Consider the following 22,342-nt stretch of genomic DNA (forward strand, 5'->3'; position numbering starts at 1 on the left):
TGTGTTTCCGTTCATCCAAAATAACCTAACTGGAAAAATATTATGTAAAAACTCAGCAGAGACTCCTAATTGGAAACAATTGCTGCATTTATTAATAACCAAAACTAACAGAAAGAGCCTCAAAGTGTTTGTGTGGGGTGCTGGCTGAAGATGGAGAACTCCTTTAAGGTTAAATTGCAGCCTTGCATCTCATCCTCCCACATCTGTGACCACACTTCCAACTTGGACTTAAAAGAGTTGTTTGGAAAGGTCGGCGTGCAGATTTATCTTACAGGGCAGACTGACATCTCTCTCGGACCCACTTGGCAAAGTGGAGTGAAAAGAAGGTGCTGGTTAACTTGAGGAAGTGGGATGATGGGGATGGGGGGGGGACTGTGAATGAGCTCTGAGTATCACGTGATGATTGGGAGTCGAGAGTTCTTGCAGAACAGTTTCCGTTGGCTGAGAGCGAACTGGCTGCTTGCGAGGGTTAGCGAAGGTTAAAAGCGTAAACAGCTCTTTCACAGATGATCTGGATAACGCCAGGCTGCAGTTAGCATGACATAAGCCTTATGAATTGATATGGCTATTCGAGAATTGAAAGTCTGTCTCCTTGGGGTGAGTAAGATGGACAGAATTGTTTACCCCCCTTTTTATTTCGGAGTACTTTATTAAAGTTTTGCTTGACTGACTTTTGTTCCTCCTGGTGATCCTTGGCTGCTGGGACGCGGGTGTATCTTTTTTTTCCCCCTCTCGAGATGTGTTGCTGCTTCGTGCTGTTGCCATAGCCTCTTGCCATTCCTGCAGTCGACTTTGAACTGATCCGGGTCCATCCCTGTCTGAGACTTGGGGCTCTTCCCAAAGTCTCAAACAGGGAAAGTTGCTGGGAGTTGACTGGCTCCCCGCTGCTCTGCAATTGGAGCGTCTAATTCAGGTCAATCTCTCGGAATGTTGAGAGTCTCCCAGGAGACATTCCACACTGTCAGTTTCTGGAGGCTGAAAACAGTTAGTTTCTTGTCTCTCTCTTTCCTCCCCCCCGCCCCCCCCCCCAACAAAATTGTTTCCGTTGTTTCCGTGAAAAAGATATGTTGATTTAAGTTCGTAGAATTCTGGGGAAACTTTTTTTTAAAGCAGACACACTTCCCCTTTTGCCATGCCCAGAAATGTGGTCACTTGGGCTTTTTGGATGTCACTTCTGCAGTGATACAGTGAAGTGGGGGGGGGGGGGGGTTCTGCAAATCCTGATGGTGGCAGAGCTGAGGGCATCAAAGCAAATTTGTATACCCTTTTGGAGTCATTTCAGGACAACATTACTCTCCAGACAGTGGCCGTCCAAGGGACATCACCAACCATGAGGACTTTCTGACCGGTCGCCTGAATTCCCAGGTCACATTTACACCCTGAACTCGCTGTCTAATTTCTGTTACTTTTTTTTTCAAAAAAACATGCTGGTTTAATTTTATTTGAGTAATTATTCCGTTTGGCTTTGTTTTCTGTCGTGTCGGCGATGGTTGTCCCTACAGATACATTATCCAGGCAACTGTCTTGTTATTTACTAGTTTATGGAGAGGTTAGTTCGAATCATAGAATCACAGAAGGAGGCCATTTGGCCCATGGAGTCTATGCCAGCTCTCTATATAGCAATCCAGTTAGTCCCCCCCCCCCCTCCCCACTTCTCCCATTAGCCTCGCAAATTTATTTTCCATCAAATTTCCTTTTGAAACCATTGATTGTCTCTGCTTCCACCATCCTGGTAGGCAGCGAGGTTCAGTTCTTTGCCACCCTTTCGAGATTAATAATTTTGTGTGTGGGATTTTCCATAAATTATTTTTGCTCTTTAACCTTTTGCCGCCCGCTGAACTGCCACTTCATCCAGCTGAGTGGCGAGGATGTATTTCTTTAGAAATCCAATTATTTTACAAAAGGGCATGAGATTTGTGTGCACATCCAGCTGGCCCCAAGGTCAAACAAGGTCTGAACTGTCATGGAATCCATGTAGGTGAAAGGTTGAAGGTCAAGTCCGAGGTGGATGGAGGGAATAGCCTTTGAGAATTTAACACCCAGCTACAAAGGCATGAAGACTGTTACAACCTCGCTGGCAAGTTCCAAACACAGCCAAAGCATTTACATGTCAAAGAACACTTAGTGTCATGAGAAACGAAATCAATGTTTTCTATATCATTCTCAGCTTCAAAAAAATTCTTCAGCTGATCTCTGAGCAGATTGACTATAATCTGCCTATTTGAATTTGGAACATGTTTGAAGGGCTGAATGGCCCTGTTCATGATCCCACGTTCCTATGACATGGGAGGCATAGCAAAATCCAGCCATGGAGTCGGGGAGTAGTCGAATAGTAGAGTAGTCGAACTATGGCATTGAAATCATCCATAATTAATGATGTAGCAGAATCTATCTTTCTATATGTGGGGTGGCACAGTGGCTAGCACTACTGCCTAAGGCGCTGAGGACCCAGGTTCGAATCCCGGCCCTGGGTCACTGTCCGTGTGGAGTTTGCACATTCTCCCCGTGTCTGCGTGGGTTTCACCCTTGCAACCCAAAGATGTGCAGGTTAGGTGGATTGTCTATGCTAAATTGCCCCTTAATTGGAAAAAATATATATGTAATTGGGCACTCTTCTCCAGGATTTCAATGGGCCTACGCTGAAGTCATTATTTTAAAAAAATGTTTTGTTTACTGTAAATTTGGAGTACCCAATTCATTTTTTCCAATTAAGGGGCAATTTAGCGCGGCCAATCCACCTTCCCTGCACATCTTTGGGTCGTGAGGGCGAACCCCACGCACTGAAGTCATGATTAAAAAGGCTTTCAATGGTTGTTCTTACAATTGTTTTCACCCCTTCTTTTTGGAAGGTACCAGTTTCTGTGCCGTGAGGAGAGGGCCATTGCCTTTTTTATTTGTTCACAGGGTTTGGGCATTGCTGGCTCGGCCAGTGTTGGTTGCCCATCCCCAATTGCCTTTGGGAAGGTGGCACTGAGCTGCCTTCTTGAACCGCCGCAGTCCATGTGGTGTAAGTACACCCACAGTGCTGTTAGGGAAGGTGTTCCAGGTTTTGACCCAACGACATTGAAGGAAATTTGCAAATTTCCAAGTCCGTATGCTGAGTGACCTTGGAGGGGAACATGCAAGAGGTGGTGAGCCATGGGCCTGCTGGCTTTGTTCTTTTCGGTGGTTGAGGTTGCAGATTTGGAAGGTGCTGTTGAAGGTGAGTTACTGCAGTATATTTTATAGATGCTACACACTGCTGCCACTGCATCAATGGTGGAGAAAGCGAAGGTTGTGAATGGGGTTCCAGTTGAGCGGAGCTGCTTGTCCTGGATGGTGTTAATCATAGATTATCATAGAATTTACAGTGCAGAAGGAGGCCATTCGGCCCATCGAGTCTGCACCGGCTCTTGGAAAGAGCACCCTACCCAAGGTCAACACCTCCACCCTATCCCCATAACCCAGTAACCCCACCCAACACTAAGGGCAATTTTGGACACTAAGGGCAATTTATCATGGACAATCCACCTAACCTGCACATCTTTGGGCTGTGGGAGGAAACCGGAGCACCCGGAGGAAACCCACGCACACACGGGGAGGATGTGCAGACTCCGCACAGACAGTGACCCAAGCCGGAAATCGAACCTGGGACCCTGGAGCTGTGAAGCAATTGTGCTATCCACAATGCTACCGTACTGCCCCTCAAGTTTCTTGAATGTTTTTGGAGGTCCATTTATCTGTGCAAGTGGAAAGTATTCCATCACATTCCTGACTTCTACCATATAGATGGCAGACAGGCTTTGGGGAATCAGGAGGTGAGTTACCCCTCGTCAGCCAAATGATGGAAAGTGTCATCAACAGTGCTATCAAGCGCTACTTGCTCAGCAATAACCTACTCATTGGTGCTCAGTTTGGGATCTAACAGGGCCACTTGGCTCCTGACCTCATTTGAACTTTGGTTCACACATGGACATATGAGCTGAATTCCAGGGGTGAAGTGAGAGCGACTGCCCTTGACATCAAGGTTGCATTTGAACGAGTATGGCATCAAGGAACCCTAACAAAACTGGAGTCAAATGGAAATTGTGGTGAAAGTTCGTCACTGATTGGAGTCATACCTAGTACAAAGGAAGATGTTGGATATCAATTATCCCAGTCTTGGGATATCTCTGCAGGATTTTCTTAGGGTAGCATCCTAGGCCCAATCTTCCTCAGCTGCTTCATCATTGACCTTCATTCAATCACCAGGTTAGAAGCAAAGGGGAATAATGTTCAGCACCTTGTGCAATTCCTCAGATACTGAAGCAGTTTGTGTGTATATGCAGCAAGATCTGGACAGTATTCATGCTTTGGCTGACAATTGGCAAGAAACAATCACACTGCACAAGTGCAAAGCAATGACCATCTTCAACAAGTGAGAATCTAACCATCTCTCCTTAACATTCAATGGTATTTTCATCACTGAATCCCTTGATCAACATCCTGGAGGATACCACTGACCAGAAACCTAACTGGACTAGCCATATAAATACTGGGGGGGATTCTCTCAGCCCAGGGCCGGGCTGGAGAATCCCCGCGACCAGCGCGAATCGCGCCACGCTGTCCGCCAGGACGCGCTTGGCGCCGGCGTGGCGCCGTTCTATGTGGCCCGCCCCGCCGATTCTCGGCCTGGGATGGGCCGAGCGACCGTAGCAAAGAACCCGAGTCCCACCGGCGACGTTCGAATCTACTCTCAGCCGGCGGGACCGCGGCGTGGAAGGGTCCCGGGGCGGCCTTCGGGGACGGGGGGGGGTCAACCCTGTGGGGGAGGGGGGGGCATCCGTTGTGGCCTGGCCCGCGATCAGGGCCCACCGATCGGCCTCTCGAGCTGGGGGCCTCCTTCCGTGCCGGCCCCTGTAGCCCTACGCCATGTTGCGTCAGGGCCGGCGCGGAGAAGGGAGCCACTGCGCATGCGTGTGTTGGCGCCGGTGACACTGCGCGGACCCCACGCCGTCCAGTTGACGCCGGGATCAGGAGCGGCGTGGGGCAGCGTTTCCTTCGGCGTCAACATAGCCTCAGTATCAGAGAATCCCGCCCACTGTGTCTACAAGAGCAGGTCAGATGCTGGGAATTCTGTGGAGAGAACTCCCCTCCAGACTCCCCAATGCCTGTCCACTATCTACGAGGCACAAGTAAGGAGTGTGATGGAACACTCTGCCCCCTTTCCTGGATGATGCAGCTCCAAAAACACTCAGGACAGTCAACACCACCCAGGACAAAGAAACTCACTTGATTGGCACCTCATTCACCATCTTCAACATTCGCTCCCTCCACCACTGATGCACCTCAGCAGCAGTGTGCACCATCTACAAGATGCACTGCACGAACTCACCAAGGCTCCTTTGACAGCACCTTCCAAACCTGCAACCTTTATCTAGATGGACAGGGGCAGCAGACAGAGAGGAACAGCAGTACCTGCAAGTTCCATTCCAAAGTCCCTCGCCATCCTGACTTGGGAAGCATATTGCTGTTCCTTCACTGTCGCTGGGTCAACATTCTGGAACTCCCTCCTTAACAGCACTCTGGGCATTTCTTTTGTATGAAGAGAGATTGAAGAGTTTAGTTCTCTGGAGTTTAGAAGAATGAGGGGAGATCAAATTGAGTTATACTAGATGATAAAATGTATGGATAAAGTAGATATGGAGTGGATGCTTCCTCTTGTGGGGCATGATAGAGCGAGAGGTCACGGTCTCAGGATAAGAGGTAGAAAATTTAAAAAGGAGATGAGGAGAAATTACTTCTCCAAAAAGGTTGTGAATCTGTGGAATTTGCTACCCCAGAGTGCGGTGGATGCTGGGACAGTGAGTAAATTTAAGGAGGAGTTAGACAGATTTTCAATTGGTAATGGGTTGAAGAGTTGTGGAGAACGGGCAAGATGGTGGAGTCAAGGCCTGGATGGGAGCAACCATGGTCGAATGGTGGAGCCGACTAGATGGGCCGAATGGCCTAATTCTGCTCCTATATCTTATGAACGTGGACTGCAGCGGTTCAAGGGCACAGCTCACCACCACCTTCTCAAGGGCAGTTAGGGGTGGGTAATAAAGCTGGCTTAGCCAGCGAAGCCCACATCCCATGTACAAATTAAAAAAAATTGAATTCCCTGCCTCTGACCTGCTCTTGTAGCGACAGTATTTATATGACTGGTCCAGTTCAATTTCAGATCAATTGTAACCCCCAGGATGTTGATAGTGGTGTATTCGGTGATGGCAATGCCATTGAATGTCAACAAGAGATGGTTAGATTTTCTCTTGGAAATGGTCATTGGCTGGCATTTGTGTGGCATGAATGTTATTTGCCACTTAGCAGCCCAAGCCTTCGTGTTGTCCAGTTTGTTCTGCATAATGGCACACGTTGATTAATTATCTGAGGAACCACGATTTTAAAAAAAACGTAGCACTGCCGTTTCAGAGGGTGCCACTAGCCTTGTTAGATTGGAAGAGATGCAACGATGAAAATTTTCTTGTTCAAGAATTGTTCCATTTCCAAACGGCAATGTTCCCTGTAGGACTCGGCACAATCATGTGATAGGGTGACCTCCTGTCTATCACTACATCGTTTTAATTCCTTTGAGATGCGGTGCGATGTACTGTCTCAATTGTAACAGCTTATCACTTTGCTATGAATTTCAGAAGATCTTGGAGCAAGCCGTGGCTGTTTGACTTGTTCAAAGCAGTAAAGTAACAGTTCAAGAGGAAAGTATAATTGATTGATTTTTTTCCCGGCCTTTTTAATATCTCATCTCATGATTGAAGCTGATTACAAAGAACAAAGGAAAGTATAGCACAGGAACAGGCCCTTCGGCCCTCCAAGCCTGTACCAACCATGCTGCCCGTCTGAACTAAAACCTGTTTTCCTTCCTGAGACCATATCCCTCTATTCCCATCCTAAAGGATGATTAATTCATAAGGATTCACCGATGGTACCAGTCAGTGCGGTAGCACAGTGGTTAGCACAGTTGCTTCACAGCTCCAGGGTCTCTGGTTCGATTCCTGGCTTGGGTCACTGTCTGTGAGGGGTCTGCACATTCTCCCCGTGTCTGCGTGGGTTTCCTCCGGGTGCTCCGGTTTCATCACCCAGTCCAAAGATGTGCAGGTTAGGTGGATTGGCCATGATAAATTGTCCCTTAGTGTCCAAAAAAGGTTAGCTGGGGTTACTGGGTTACGGGGCTAGGGTGGAGGCGTGGGCTTGAGTGTGGTGCTCTTTCGAAGAGCCGGTGCAGACTCGATGGGCCGAATGGCTTCCTTCTGCACCTGTAAATTCTGTGATTCATTGCGAAGTTGTTGGCAGCACAGCAACACATGGGTGCATCTCAACAACAGCTTATATTTAACGTTATGAAAATTCTCAATGCTCTTCACACGACGATGAGAAAACGAAGTAAACAAACCAAGCTACATCATATTTAGGTCAGAAATCAGGTCAAATGAGCTAGAACTCTGTCAAAGAGGAGGTTAAAAGAAAGTTTTTAGGAAAGCCAAGCATCAAGGTGTAAATTAGGTGTGGGGCTGGTTTAGCAGAGTGGGCTAAACAGCTGGCTTCTAATGCAGAACCAGGCCAGCAGCGTGGGTTCAATTCCCATACCGGCCTTCCCGAACAGGCGCCGGAATGTGGCGACTAGGGGCTTTTCACAATAACTTCATTGAAGCCTACTTGTGACAATAAGCGATTATTATTAAATTACTGCGGATGCTGGAATCCGGAGAATCCCTACAGGGCAGAAGGGGGTCTTTAGGCCCATCAAGTCTGCACCGACCCTCTGAAAAAGCAGACAGTCACCCAAGGCAGGAATCGAACCCGGGTCCCTGGCGCTGTGAAGCAGCAGTGCTAACCACTGCGAGGGAGGGGTTTCCAGAGCTTGGGGCCGAGGCAATTGAAAGCATGACCACCAACGGTGGAGCAGCAATTATGATTGGGAATGCACAAGAGGCCACCATTAAATAGGTATCTTGGACGGTTGTGAGGTTGGGGGAGCTTGCAGAAAACAAAGATGAGAATTTTTAACTCCCAAGACAACGCTTGACTGAGAGTCGATAAATGTGAGTGAGCACAGGCATAGGGGAATGGGACTTGCACTGTAAATTCTATGTTCTATGAGTTAATGGCCGCCAAGGTTGGACAACCTTGATTTACAGAGGGTAGAACGTGGGAAGCCAGACAGGAGTGTGGTGTAATGGGCAAATCTAAAGGTAACTAAGACATGGATGAGGATTTCAGCATCAGCTGAGCTGAGACAGGAGCGGATACCGCGTGATGTTGCTGAGTTGGAAAAAGACGTCCTTTAGTGATGGCATGTATTAGAGGTCAGAGGTTCCCTTCCGGATCAAAGGTGATAGGATTTTGAACACATTATCGCTGAAGCTACATTGTGCGGAGTTCCTGTGATTACGATTCAGAGAGGACTGTTTGATGGAACTGAGAGCTTATACCATTTTTGTTTTAAAACACTCAGTCCAGCTTCTTGTTCAATTTGACCCACAAATTACAAGAGAGCAAATTATTGACCGACTCAAACGGTTGTTATACGTAATGGGATTATGGTTTATTTATATTCACAGTTGAGATTTAAAATGTGCACAGATTTAAAATGATTATAGATTTAATGGGTTGCGAAAGAAGAAAAGGAAATAATAGCAAAAAACAAACTGCTTTGTTATTGTATAGTAAGAAGTCTTACAACCCCAGTTTAAAGTCCAACAGGTTTATTTGGAATCACTAGCTTTCAGAACGGAGCTCCTTCATCAGGTGAGTCACCTGATGAAGGAGTTACGCTCCGAAAGCTAGTGATTCGGAACAAGCCTGTTAGACTTTAACCTCGCATTGTACGACTTCTTACTGTGCCCAACTCAGTCCAACGCTGGCATCTCCACATCATTGTTAGTGTGTTAGTGTATGTCCAGCTATTAAAAACTTTTAACAGTATCTGACATCATAATATGCAAATACATTTCCCGTACGCTCCGAATTGTACAACAAACTTAAGTGACCAGCTCCCTGCATCTGCAGATTCTTCTTTCGATGCCTGGTCAAGTTCCCACCTGTTGAGTGCAGTAAAGGGTCTCTGGTGTGGCCAACCTTTTGTGCCCCGATTAAGGGGATGGACCTGGGATAGACTAGCCACACCATCCTATGAAACCTCCTTCAAATTGTATTCCAAACTCTTTGTCTAGACTTAGGGTTTGAACCTGCACTGAAGGTGGGCCACCTTTCTTTCAGTAAATTTCCATTGTCTTGATACCTCTTGGAGTCAGTCTTCTGGATAAAGATGTTTGTAGAACTTGCTCAGAACACTTGGTCCGAACTAATCTAATTTGGACAGTCTCCAAGGTCTATCCAAATATCTATGTCTCTTTTTTGACTGCAGTATCTCTGTTCATTTCCGCTATTTCAGTTTCACTGCCTTGCCACAGCTCAGCAAGTTTAATTTTAAAAGACTGAAAATCAAACATTTCTTCTGCTTCCCAAGGCATGTCCGTTGTAAGTCAGGATAAATATTTTGTCAATTGCTTCTTTTTCTTGTACCTTTTGCCCTCCCTGCATTTTTAGTGTTGGATGAAGACTCGTTGTATGTAGGGCGGCACGGTAGCACAGTGGTTAGCACAGTTGCTTCACAGCTCAGGGACCCGGGTTCGATTCCCGGATTGCATCAGTATCTGTGCGGAGTCTGCACGTTCTCCCCGTGTCTGCGTGGGTTACCTCCGGGCGCTCCAGTTTCCTCCCACAAGTCCCGAAAGACGTGCTGTTAGGTAATTTGGACATTCTGAATTCTCCCTCTGTGTACCCGAACAGGTGCCGGAATGTAGCCACTAGGGGATTTTCACAGCAACTTCATTGCAGTGTTCATGTAAGCCTACTTGTGACAATAATAAAGATTATTATTGTTATTATCTTTGCACTGTTTCAAATTGATTATTTCCCACGATCTCAGGACCCCGGCCTGCCTTAGTTTTTCCTTATTCCCATGTGTTAAGCAGTTGGGGTTGTCTTGTGTCCAGTTTGTAATTAATCTGATATTGCCAGTGCTCGAAAAGAAAATCTCCTGTCAAAGGCAGCACAAAGAATGAAGTGAGGCAGCCTAAAACTAAGGGTACAGTTCTTTTTTAAAAAAAATATTTTTTTATTCCCTTTTTTGTATTTTCTCCCACATTTACACCCACCAACAATAAACAATAATCAGTAACAAATATGTCAATCCCCATATCGATAACAACGATCCCACCCTCCCACCAAACCCAAAACATTCACCCACATGTTCACATAAACAACTGACCAAAAAGGAATCAGGAATCACCCATAGTCACCATTAACATCGATCGCCCCCCCCCCCAACTAATGTTTGATGTTATCCAGTTCTTGAAAGTGCATAATGAATAATGCCCATGAATTGTGGAACCCCTCCATCCTTCCCTCAGTTCAAAATTAACCTTCTCAAGAGTCATGAATTCCAACAGGTCCCCCCACCACGCCAGGGCACAGGGTGGAGAGGTTGCTCTCCATTCCAACTGGCTACAACATCTGCCCCGCACCCGTTTCCAACCCCGGCCGGTCCGACGCCCTGAATATGGCCTCCCGAGGAGGCACCACTTCAGAGATGACCCTAAAAACCTCCTTTCAGTAATCCTCTAGCTTTGGACAGGACCAAGACATATGAACGTGATTAGGCCCCCCCCCCCCCCCCCACACCCACCCCCAACGTTCACACACAACTTCTAATCCTTCAAAGAATCGTCTCATCCTCGCCCTTGTGAGGTGTGCTCTGTATACCACCTTCAGCTGTATCAGCCCCAACCTTGCGCCCGAGGTGGAGGCGCTCACTCTCTGGAGCACCTCACACCAGAACCCCTCCTCCATATCCTCTCCCAACTCTTCCTTCCACTTTGAACAAAGAAAAGAAAGAAGAACAAAGAAAAATTACAGCACAGGAACAGGCCCTTCGGCCCTCCAAGCCTGTGCCGATCCAGATCCTCTATCTAAAACTGTCGCCTATTTTCTAAGGATTTTTATCCCTCTGCTCCCTGCCCATTCATGTATCTGTCTTTGCTTTGATCCCTTCCAGTGTTGCCTTCTCCTCTTCCAAAATAACTCCGTAGACCGCCGACACTACCCCCTTCTCCAGTCCCCCTGTCGTCAGCACCTCCTCCAGCAATGTGGAGGCCGGCTCCTCCAGGAAGTTCTGTATCTCCTTTCTGGCAAAATCCCGAACCTGCATGTATCTAAACATTTCCCCCCTGCTGCAGCCCATACTTTGCTTCCAGCTCCTTCAATCCTGCAAACCAACCCCTAAGAAACAAATCCTTCAGTGTCTTAATCCCCTACTCCTCCCATTTCCGAAAATTTCCATCCCACCTCCCTGGCTCAAATCTGTGGTTCCCCCGAATCGGCATTTCCCTTGACCCTGACTAAGGGTATAGTTCTAAAGGGGACAGAGGGACCTGGTATTGTATGAGTATAAATCATTGAAGGTGGTAGAGCAGGTTGAGAATGTGGTTAATAACGCATCCTGGGTTTCATAAATATGAATGGAGCAGCATCTTTGATGAACATATTAAACACTGCTTCAACCCAAACGGAGTATTTTCCAATTCTGGTTTTTGGCTCTTGAGGGAGAATGTGAAGAATTGGAGAGGGCACAGAAATGGTGAGAATAGTATTGGGATGATGAACTTCAGTTACCTGGAGAAATTGGACAATTTGGGGCTACTTTTCTTGCGGAGGGTAAGATTTAAGAGGAGATTTAATAGAGCCATTCAAAATCGTGAGGCCGAGAACAGATAGGGGGAAAAAAACAAATTTTGTTTCTGTTGGCTGAAGGATCAGGAACCAGAGGACACGGATTTAAAGGTGAAAGAAGCAACGGTGACGAGAGGAAAAACATTTTTACACAATGAGTGGGGAGGCCCTGGAATGCACTTCCTGCGAGCCTGGAGGAGACCGATTCAATTGAGGCCGTCAAAATAAGAGTTAGACAATTACCTGAAGAAAATATAAATGGCAAGGCTACGGGGAAAGAATAGTGGGACGGGAGGGGGGGGGGGGGTGGCGGTGAGACTAGGTGGGTTGCTGAGAGCTGGCACAGGCTTGACGTGATGTAAATATTCTTTTTAAAAAAATATATATATTTATTAAAGTTTTTTCACACAATTTTTCTCCCTTACAAACAATAACCCCCCCCCCCTCGTAACAAAAAAAAAATGAGAAATCACGCAGAGCAAGATGTATACATGGCAAAATGATATATTTACACAGCTTTGTACACTGGCCCTCACCCGTACGTGCCAGTTTCCCCAACCCTTCATGTTATCACTTGCTCATCCACCCTCCCAGGCAGTGTCCCCCCCCCCCCCCCCCCCACCCCCGCCCCCCCCCCCCCCCCCCCCCCCCCAAGGTTGCTGCTGCTGCTGACCGACCTTCCTCTAACGCTCCGCGAGATAGTCTAGGAACGGTTGCCACCGCCAGTAGAACCCCTGCGCAGACCCTCTCAAGGCGAACTTAATCCTCTCCAGCTTTATGAACCCAGCCATATAATTTATCCAGGTCTCCAGGCTGGGGGGCTTCGCCTCCTTCCACATTACCAAGATCCTTCGCCGGGCTACTAGGGACGCAAAGGCCAGAATGCCGGCCTCTTTCGCCTCCTGCACTCCCGGTTCGTCCACTACTCCAAATATTGCTAGCCCCCAGACGTGATGTAAATATTCTAAGATACTCTCATTCGGATTGCAGAATTGGGGCTATGATGTAGAGACCTTATCAATGCCCTGACTCCCTTTTGTGACTGGCTTGTCGGCCTGGGGCACCGGTTGGCTGAGTTCATCCTCTCACTGTTTGGGTTTAGGCCTGTGCTGCACTATGTGTATCTGTAGAAAACAAAGGGGAACCAAAAGCCACCGGTGTGAAGCCATTCTTGTCAGCCACTCATTGGAACGTATAGAAAAATACACACATTTTCTTTCGGACACAAACTTTATAGAAACCTGCCGGCAGTTTCAAAATGACGATGAGACGGCAAAGTTGGTAGTGAGCCAAATTCAGGATATTTCCTGTAACTTGCATTCTTTATTTTTCTCAGCTGCATTCTCCTCACCTAATGTCTGTCTGCGACAGTGAGTCTCACTCTCGCTGTTATTGGAACGGGGAGCTGTTCCACTGCTTCATTTTGTCGGGGGTTCTTCCTCGCCATTTTGTTTTTCTTGAAAAATGATAATGAATGCAAAATAGTTTGCAAACAATTCTGATGTTGCTTAAATAAAGCAGCTATGCTGAGGAAACACGGAATATGATTTATATCCACAGGATATCATTTTTCAACATCATTGATTCCAATCTTAGCGCAATCCCTGTGCATTGATGCTGAAAGAAGACAGTGCTTGCTCATGAGGAGATGAAAATCCAAATCAGGAGGGAGGGGGGGGGGGGGGGAAGGAAGAAGGGAGGTCTATTTTTGCAAGCACCTTTTGCCCAATTGTACCTAGATTGGACAAGGATTAAGAGCAACATCAATATCCTGGAAAATGTGGGTTATTTTCTGGATCTTAGGGGCCTCCTCTAGAAAGATTGACAACCAGAAAATTCATCATCGCTTCCCATTTGGCTGACTGAGGGAAAGATTATTTGAGAACCAGGATCTCAAAACTGAGCCTAGGTCATGGTTTCCAAGGCAGCAATGATAGCCGCGCTCCGACATGCTTCAGAGACTTAGACCACCTACAGCAACACCTCAAAACACTGGAAAAACACCCACCAATTGCACCTTCACAAGATCCTCCAAATCCGGTGACAAGGCACTCCAACGGCAGCGTCCTCGCCCCAAGCCAACTTGCCCAACACCAAGGCACTAATCACTCAAATCTAGATCTTGCTGGGCAGGACGTGTCATTTGTGTGCCTGACACCAGACTCCTGAAGCAACTGCTGTACCCAGAACTCTGTCAGCATGAGACACCAAGGAGTATGGCCAAAATGCTGTAGGATGTCCTCCGGGCATCCCAGAAGAGGTCATACATCCTCGCTGACTCAATGGTGACCCTGCCTTGTGACCGACCAAAATGGAGAAGACTCATTTGAGAAGATACCGGACACGTTGAGAGACTTAATCGGGAATATACAGAGGCAAAGTCAAGACTGTGGAGGTAGCGCCCAAAGCCCCAAACAACCCATCTACCCAACCTCTTGAGAACCACCTGCCCCGCATGTGGCAGAGTTTGCAGACCATGCATTAGACCTATCAACCATCTCTGAACCCATCAATGTGGTGTGGCAGCAAGTCACCCTCGATCCCAGGGGACTGCCTAAAAAAAGACCAGGTGCGGGATTTACCAACCAACCCGCTGTGTGTTTTTCGGTGACTGAGTCGGTCAGCCAGCGGGATTTACTGGTCCCACCGTTGTCAGTGGGATTTTTGACGGTACCCCTTATTGCTGGGAAATCCGTGCACCAGCATGGGACTGGAATACCCGCTGTTGTGAACAGCCGGTATATCCCGCCCGGGACATAAACTATCAAATGAATAGAAATGAAAAATCCCAGGAAATGTGTAACAGACAGATGGCAGAAATGATATCACCACCTATTTTCATCCAATGTTAAAATCACCGCCCTCTCATCCTCCCACGTGTCTTGTCTTCTGATATTTCACTGAGGGCCTGCTGCTTACCTGCATAGGTGTGGCAGGCTCTGCTAATGACAGCTACTTAATACACATCCAGCCCTGTGTTTGGGCCACATTGAGAAAGTGTGTGTCATATGTTCTAGTCAATGATATTGCATCACTTAGGCAGTTCATTTACTCGAATGGTGAATGAAAGTTCGATTTCACACATCTTTGTGCCTGCGTCAGTTTTTAAGGCGCTGGACGAGGATTATGTTGAGCAACTTGCATGTTGAAATTTCACACATGTAACCAGTTTCTCTCCAAAGTAAGATATTGTTTTCAAGAGCGAAGAGAAGAACCTGTTTTTCTACAAAACCTTTCCGAACTGCAGGACATCCCAACATATTTCACAGCCAATGTCAGTACATGAATCAGATGTATCCTGGTGACAGAGATTGAATACATTGATACTTTTTGGGTCTGATTCCAGGTCTATACTAGCTGACCTTAGTAGGAACACAGTAGAGTTACCGATCCCTTGTTGTACCACTTGCCCCGTAGAGAGGGGACAACTCAAATGGACACATCTTTCTGAACACTTTTGATTGATCTCTGCTGAACAGAGGCCCTGCTGCTCCAATGATGATTAATGATGGGGAAGATATTGACAAAGTGGTGGTGTCACTGGGCGAGTAACCCAGAGGCACAGGCACTTGGTGGAATTTAAATTCAGTCAGAAAATCTGGAATATAAAGCTAGTCTCAGTAGTGGTGAGCATGACCTATTATCGATTGCCGTAAAATCCAACCTGGTTCACTCATGTCCTTGAGAAGGAGGTTAGCCGTCCTCATGGTCACAGTAAAATGGTTGATTCTTCGCTGCTTTCTGACGTGAGCTAGTTAGCCACTCGTTTTCAGAGCAATTACAGAAGGGCAACAAATGCTGGTTTAGTCAGTGACGCCCATATGAATAAAACCTCCTTTTTTAGTACTCTTGAATGTGGTACATGTCATTTACATTCTGACTGGGAATATGTTTTAAACTTGGTTATTGAATAAAATTCCTGTTGGAATTTTTTTAAAATCCATGGGCTCAACCTCGAGGAGATCTTGCTGGAGAAGCCTGGTTTGATGTTCTACTCAGCACCCCACCTTTTTAAGTCCATTGAGGATTGTATCGATTTTGTGTCTCCACCCTGAATTGGAAAATCTTACTTCCAATTTCCACCCTTCTCTCAATTTGACATGGTCCACCTCCTTCCTTGACTTCTCTGTCTCCATTTCTGATGATAGGCAACTAATATTGATTATAAACTCTCTGACTCCATTAGCTACCTCAGCTACACAATCTCCCACCCTACACCCTGTATGGACTCCATCACATTCTCCCAGTTCCTTTGTCTTCTTTGCACCTGCTTCGATGATGCTACCTTCCACACTAGCGATTTTGAGATGTATTTTTCCTCCACTAAGGGATCCCCAGCCCACTCTTTCCCCATCGTGGTTAACAGTACTCAGCACATTTCCCACTATCATCTCTCATCCCTATCCTCCCCTTCCACCCCCTCAGCTTCCATATTCAAAAGATCACCGTCCGCTATTTCAGAATGATGCCAGCTCCAAGCACCACTCTTCCCTCCTCTTTCAACATTCCAAGGGGACTATTCCCTCCATGACACTCTGGTCCACTCCTCAGTCAGCTCCCAATATCCCATCCCCTTCCCGCTGCACCATTCCATACAAACACAGATGTGTTGGCTGCTCTTTTTAGATCTTCACTCCTAACTGCCTAAAGCCACAGACGCTCCTTCCAGGTGAAGCAGCAATTTATGGGTACTTCATTTCAATTTAGTCGCTGCTCACAATGTTGTCTCCTCTGGTTGGGTGACCGCTTTGCAGAACACAACTGTTCAGTCTGCAAGCATGACCCCAAGTTTTCGGTGGTTTGTCAATTTTAATTCTCCACCTTGCTGTCATACAGACATCTCGGCCCTTGCGCTGCTGAACTATCACCCCAGTCCAACTTCGGCATCTCCACATCATATTACATTGAAGATCAATGTAAGCTTGAGAGACAGCATCTCCTCTTTCGATTAGGCACTTTTTGACCCAATCCACCTTCATGATGGACACTGGGGCAGTTCCATTAGAACATTGGATACTCTTTCATTTACTCGCACAACAGTGCATCCCTTCTGGGATTAAACTAGCATTTCTAAACTAAATAAACTACATTTCTAGCAAAGCTGATTTTCTCCTGACATAATCTTGTCTGCCCTGGACTTTACTAGGACTGTACTGTTCATCTTCGCTGCTCGGGCAGCACGGTGGCACAGTGGTTGCTTAGCAGCGCCAGGGTCCCAGGTTCGATTCCCGCCTTGGATCACCGTCTGTGCGGAGTCTGCATATTTTCCCTGTGTCTGCGTGGGTTTCCTCCGGGTGCCCCGGTTTCCTCCCACAAGTCCCGAAAGACGTGCTGTTAGGTGAATTGGACATTCTGAATTCTCCCTCTGTGTACCCGAACAGGCGCCGGAATGTGGCGACTAGGGGTTTTTCACAGTGACCGTCATTGCAGTGTTAATAAAGATTATTATTATCATTAGAGATGATCTCTTCTTCCCCCCCCCCCCTCCTGCGGAAACATCCAAAGCTAGGGTCCATAAATATGAGATAGATGGTGATAAATCCAATAAGGAGTTCAGGAGAAATCTCTTGATATTGGGTGGGTGAGGAGGTGGAACTTGCTACCACATGGGGCATTTGACATGAATAACGTTGATGCTTCTAACGGGAAGCGAGATAATTGCCTGAGGGAAAAAGGAATAGAAGGATAGACAGATCGACCAAGGTGACGCCAGGTGGGAGGGTGCTATACCAGCCAAAATACTCGATTGGTTAGATGGGCTGATTGCCCTGCTTCTGGGTTATAAAAGTCTATATAATTCAATGGAACAATATTCAAATGAATCATAATCTATAATCCATAGACTGGGTAGTTAAGACTGTTGCTATTTATTGTGTTCACTCTTCAATAACAATACATTATGCTGTGCAGAGTCTCTGATACCTTGCGAGTGGAGATGGATTGAAGTGCAAAGCCAGATGGAACTGCAGATCTCCAGTTTGATCTGTGCTATCTACGGAGTTAGTTCATCTCGACAGGTGTGTCACATGTATCCTCAGCCGAGTGGAGGAGAATAAAGAGTGAGGAGCAAAAGCAACAAAAAGCCTTGAATTATCCAGTGTCTAAAGGGCAGCATGGTGGCACAGTGGAGCTGGGTTCGAATCTTGGCCACTGTCTGTGTGGAATTTGCACATTCTCCCCGTGTCTGCGTGGGTCTCACCCCCACAACCCAAAGATGTGCAGGGTAGGTAGATTGGCCACGCTAAATTGCCCCTTAATTGGATACTCTAAATTTATTTTTTTTAAATGGCCCAGTGTCTCATAACCACTTTCACCCAGCTGAAATCCGTTCACTTAGCGTTGACTGGGATTGGAGATTCCCACGCTTGCTTTGATTGACTTAACCATAAGGACACTTTACTCGAGCGGTTGAAAAATAAATCCTTCAGATTTCCCGAATAATTCTATGATTACAATGCTGTGTTTCTGTGTTTTAATGATTTTAGGATACAGGGGTTGGGAAGTCGAGTATAGTATGCCGATTTGTTCAAGATACCTTCGATCTCAATACTCTGCCCACTATTGGGTGAGTACTCCCAGGTTTACCTTGTTCCTACCCATTTAACCTTGCATTATTGTGTAGCTAACTCCTTGTCTAATCTGGTTTTTAGTGCCTCATTCATGACCAAGACTGTGAGCTGTGGAAACGAGCTCCATAAGTTTCTGATTTGGGACACAGCTGGCCAAGAACGGGTACGTAACGTTGCATGTTTCCAGCTTGCGGTTGGAAAAATAAATCTATATATTGTGTTATTTTCACAGTGGTCCAGGGAAATCTGACTGTGGATTAGTAGGCTAGATCTTGGGATCAGAGGGAAGAGTGGTTGGGGCAGAAACATAGTTATGCTTCAGATTAGGTCTTCATCTTCACATTTAGACATCCCTTGGCATTAAAGCCAGAGAGTTAATTTTGCTGCACAATATTTTTAGTTTGTTTCTTTCCTCCCAGAGGCATGGGAAACTTCATAAATGAACAGCTCTCTCTCTCTGTCTTTAACGTGGGCTGCAAAGGGATAATACAGTGTGGCTTTGCTCCTGGTGTATATTCACCAGAGAGAGCATGTGGATCTCGCAGTCAAGCTAAGAATTTCATGGTGGTTCAGATTGAGCAACCAGAAAAATGCATATTTGTTTTGTGTGAGCTTATTGCCGCAACTTAATTGCTCGCACAATTCAGGAGAGGCCTAGTTTGTTCTTTATGCTGCTCGATCATATGAAACCAGCGCTATGCACTCTGGATGGCCTGGCCTGCTCCACGTTTCGGCTACAGTTGCTCGTTGCTACATTATTTTATTTGTGTTTTCATTGGTGCGTTATATTTTGTTCTGCTTTACACCTGACGTTATTTTTTTCAATCGAGCAACATAATTTCCCACACCTTTTCCGAGAATATATATTCTCTTCCAGTCATTACTTGGGCAGCTAAAGATCTTGGAATGTGGGCATCCTTGGCAAGGCTGGCATTTGTTGGCTTGAGATGGTGGTGCGGTGGGTTTTATCTTGAACCCCAGCTCCGTTATTTTCTCCATTACAATTTTAAAAAGTTATTAGATTCTTTTCCCTCGCTTGTTTTTTAGATTCTTTTGCTATAAATTTCACTTTTCTTCTCTGTGAAAACAGATGCAAAGAACTCATTTAACAAATCTGTTAATTCTTTAATCTCCTTTTATCGTCATATCTGTGCTTGTCTTTAATGAGTGCATGTCCTCCTTTCTCTTTCTTTTTATCTCTCTCTTTCTCTCTCTTTCTCTCTCTCTCTCTCTCTCTCTCTCTCTCTCTCTCTCAATCTCTCTTTCTCTCTCTCTTAATAATCATATTTACATTTTTGGACTTCGTAGGATCCCTTTATTGCTTTTTATGATTTTATCACTGGATTTCCATTGATTGTGTAAGAAGAACAGTTATGATCTCATTTCGATCTGCACTGCCTTTGAGCAATAGTATCAAAATTCATGTTGTTCCATATCAGTCGGCTATCTTACTTTATTAACTAAGATGATTTCATACTTCTCCCGAGGTTTGACCTACTCTCCGTCTCTTACGGCCCAACTGTCTCTCAAATTCTGTTTTAACAAGGTTCTGCCACTACCTGCATCTCTTGGCAGTTGTAAAATGGGTGACCGAGCACCAACTGGCAGTTTATTAGCTCCCCGATTGTGTTTAATTTGTGTTGAATCCAAGATTTTAGATGTATATTGGATTATAAACATTTGGCCATTTAAAGGATTAAAAGCCTGGATTAGTGTCTGTTTGGCTGCAGTAGTCATGTTGTTAAAATCATTTTGATTTGCAAGACCAGAAAGCTTAGCCAGAGGTTAAATTGACCATCGTAAAAGCCTGGACTGTTGTTTGACGAGGGGGAGTTCCTGTGGAGTTAATGTGGTTTCAGCCTGGAGAGTTGATTTGTTTTCAGTTTGGAGAGATGATGTCATTGCTGGGTGGAGCTAAGGTAGTCAGACATTTTGAGAAAGGTTTAAGTTGTGTTCTGATCTGACTACTCTAGACCACAAGTAAAGTATTTTACTCTCACGGTAGGATAATGAGAAGAAATAAAACAGTAGTATTTAAAGCAATGTAGACTTATCTGAGGACTAGGAAGAAACCAGTTGAAACAGCATTTTGAGGACATCTAGCCAGTCTCTGCAGGGGTTCTAACTGGAGCCAAATCTGTTCTGGGAAGCAAGTATTCCTCTGTGCCATTCGAATGAAGGGTGGATTGATAGCTGTATGTTTTTCCTTTCTTATATTTTAATTGGGAATAGAGATAGTAATTAAGGGTATTTTATTGACTGTATTTGGTAGTATTGTTTATGGGGTAATTGCAGGTTATTTTTGGGTGTGAGGTTAAAGAGTTTAATATTGTGTTCATAGGGCTTTGTTTTAAAAGACCAAATCCCTATTATTTCTTGTAATCACTCCTGGAGCAAATAATTCTTTCCGTACAGTCTTACAAAATAAACTAAAATATTGGGGTTTTGGTCCATAGTATCCTGGACACTGTTGGGGTCTGATCTGGGTTTGTTACAATTTGGATTTGTTTATTGTCACGTGTACCGATATACAGTGAAACGTATTTTTCTGCGAGCAGCTCAAACAGATCATTTAGTACATGGGAAGAAAAAGAAAATATAGAATAGGGCAACACAAGGTACACAATGTAAATACATAGACATATGCATCGGGTGAAGCGTACAGGAGTGTAGTATTAATCAGGTAAGTCCATAGCTTTTCACAGTAACTTCATTGTAGTGTTAATGTAAATCTACTTGTGACAAAGATTATTTATTTTTATATATTTAAGAGGAAACAGCAGGGAAGAAGCTGTTTTTGAGTCTGTTCGTGCATGTTCTCAGACTTTAGTATCTCCTGCCCGATGGAAGAAGTTGCAAGCGTGAGTAAGCCGGGTGGGAGGGATATTTGATTATACTGCCCACTTTCCCCAGGCAGTGGGAGGTGTAGATGGAGTCAATGGATGGGAGGCAGGTCCGTGTGATGGACTGGGCTGTGTTCACGACTCTCTGAAGTTTCTTGCGGTCCTGGGCCGAGCAGTTGCCATACCAGGCTGTGATGCAGCCAGATAGGATACTTCCTATGGTGCATCTGTAAAAGTTGGTAAGAGTCAGTGTGGACATGCCGAATTTCCTGAGGACGTATAGGCGCTGTTGTGCTTTCTAGGTGGTAGCGTCGACGTGGGTGGACCAGGACAGATTTTTGGAGATGTGCACCCCTAGGAATTTGAAACTGCTAACCATCTCCACCTCGGCCCCGTTGATGCTGACAGGGGTGTGTACAGTATTTTGCTTCCTGAAGTCAATGACCAACTCTTTAGCTTTGCTGGCATTGAGGGAGAGATTGTTGTCGCTACACCACTCCACTAAGTTCTCTATCTCCCTCCTGTATTCTGACTCGTCGTTATTCGAGATCCGGCCCACTATAGTCGTATCGTCAGCAAACTTGTGGATGGAGTTGGAACCAAAGTTTTCCAAGCAGTTGTGTGTGTACAGGGAGTAGAGTAGGGGGCTAAGTACGCAGCCTTGCGGGGCCCCAGTATTGAGGACTATTGTGGACGAGGTGTTGTTGTTTATTCTTACTGATTGTGATCTGTGGGTCAGAAAGTCGTGGATCCAGTTTCAGAGTGAGGAGCCAAGACCTAGGTTTTGGAGTTTTGATATGAACGTGGCTGGGATTCTGGTGTTGAAGGCGGAGCTGTAGTCAATAAATAGGAGTCTGATGTAGGAGTTCTTGTTGTCGAGATTCTCTTGGGATGATTGTAGGGCCAGGGAAATGGCGTCTGCTGTCGACCAGTTGCAGCGGAATGCGAATTGCAGTGGATCTAGGCATTCTGGGAGTCTGGAGTTGATGTGCTTCATGACCAACCTCTCGAAGCACTTCATTACAATTGATGCCAAGGCCACCGGTGAGGCACTTTGCCTGGTTCCTATTTGGCACCGGTATGATGGTGGTCTTCTTGAAGCAGGTGCGGACCTTGGAGAGGAGTAGGGACAGGTTAAAGATGTCCGTGAATACATCTGCCAGCTGGTCTGCGCAGGCTCTG

The 22,342-nt window shown here is 45.9% G+C and overlaps 1 protein-coding gene across 1 annotated transcript in view; it reads left to right on the plus strand.

The window, feature by feature from the left end:
• Positions 1-412: 412 nt before the first annotated feature.
• Positions 413-22,342, plus strand: part of rab31 (RAB31, member RAS oncogene family) — a 109,027-nt gene continuing 87,097 nt past the window's right edge. The window contains exons 1-3 of the mRNA XM_072468371.1: positions 413-597; positions 18,234-18,313; positions 18,399-18,480. Of these exons, the coding sequence (XP_072324472.1) occupies positions 562-597; positions 18,234-18,313; positions 18,399-18,480 (198 nt within the window). The 5' untranslated portion in view covers positions 413-561. The remainder of the gene's footprint in view (positions 598-18,233; positions 18,314-18,398; positions 18,481-22,342) is intronic.

This window comes from Scyliorhinus torazame, chromosome 11 (assembly GCF_047496885.1).
Source record: "Scyliorhinus torazame isolate Kashiwa2021f chromosome 11, sScyTor2.1, whole genome shotgun sequence".
In the NCBI taxonomy this organism is placed as follows: domain Eukaryota; kingdom Metazoa; phylum Chordata; class Chondrichthyes; order Carcharhiniformes; family Scyliorhinidae; genus Scyliorhinus; species Scyliorhinus torazame.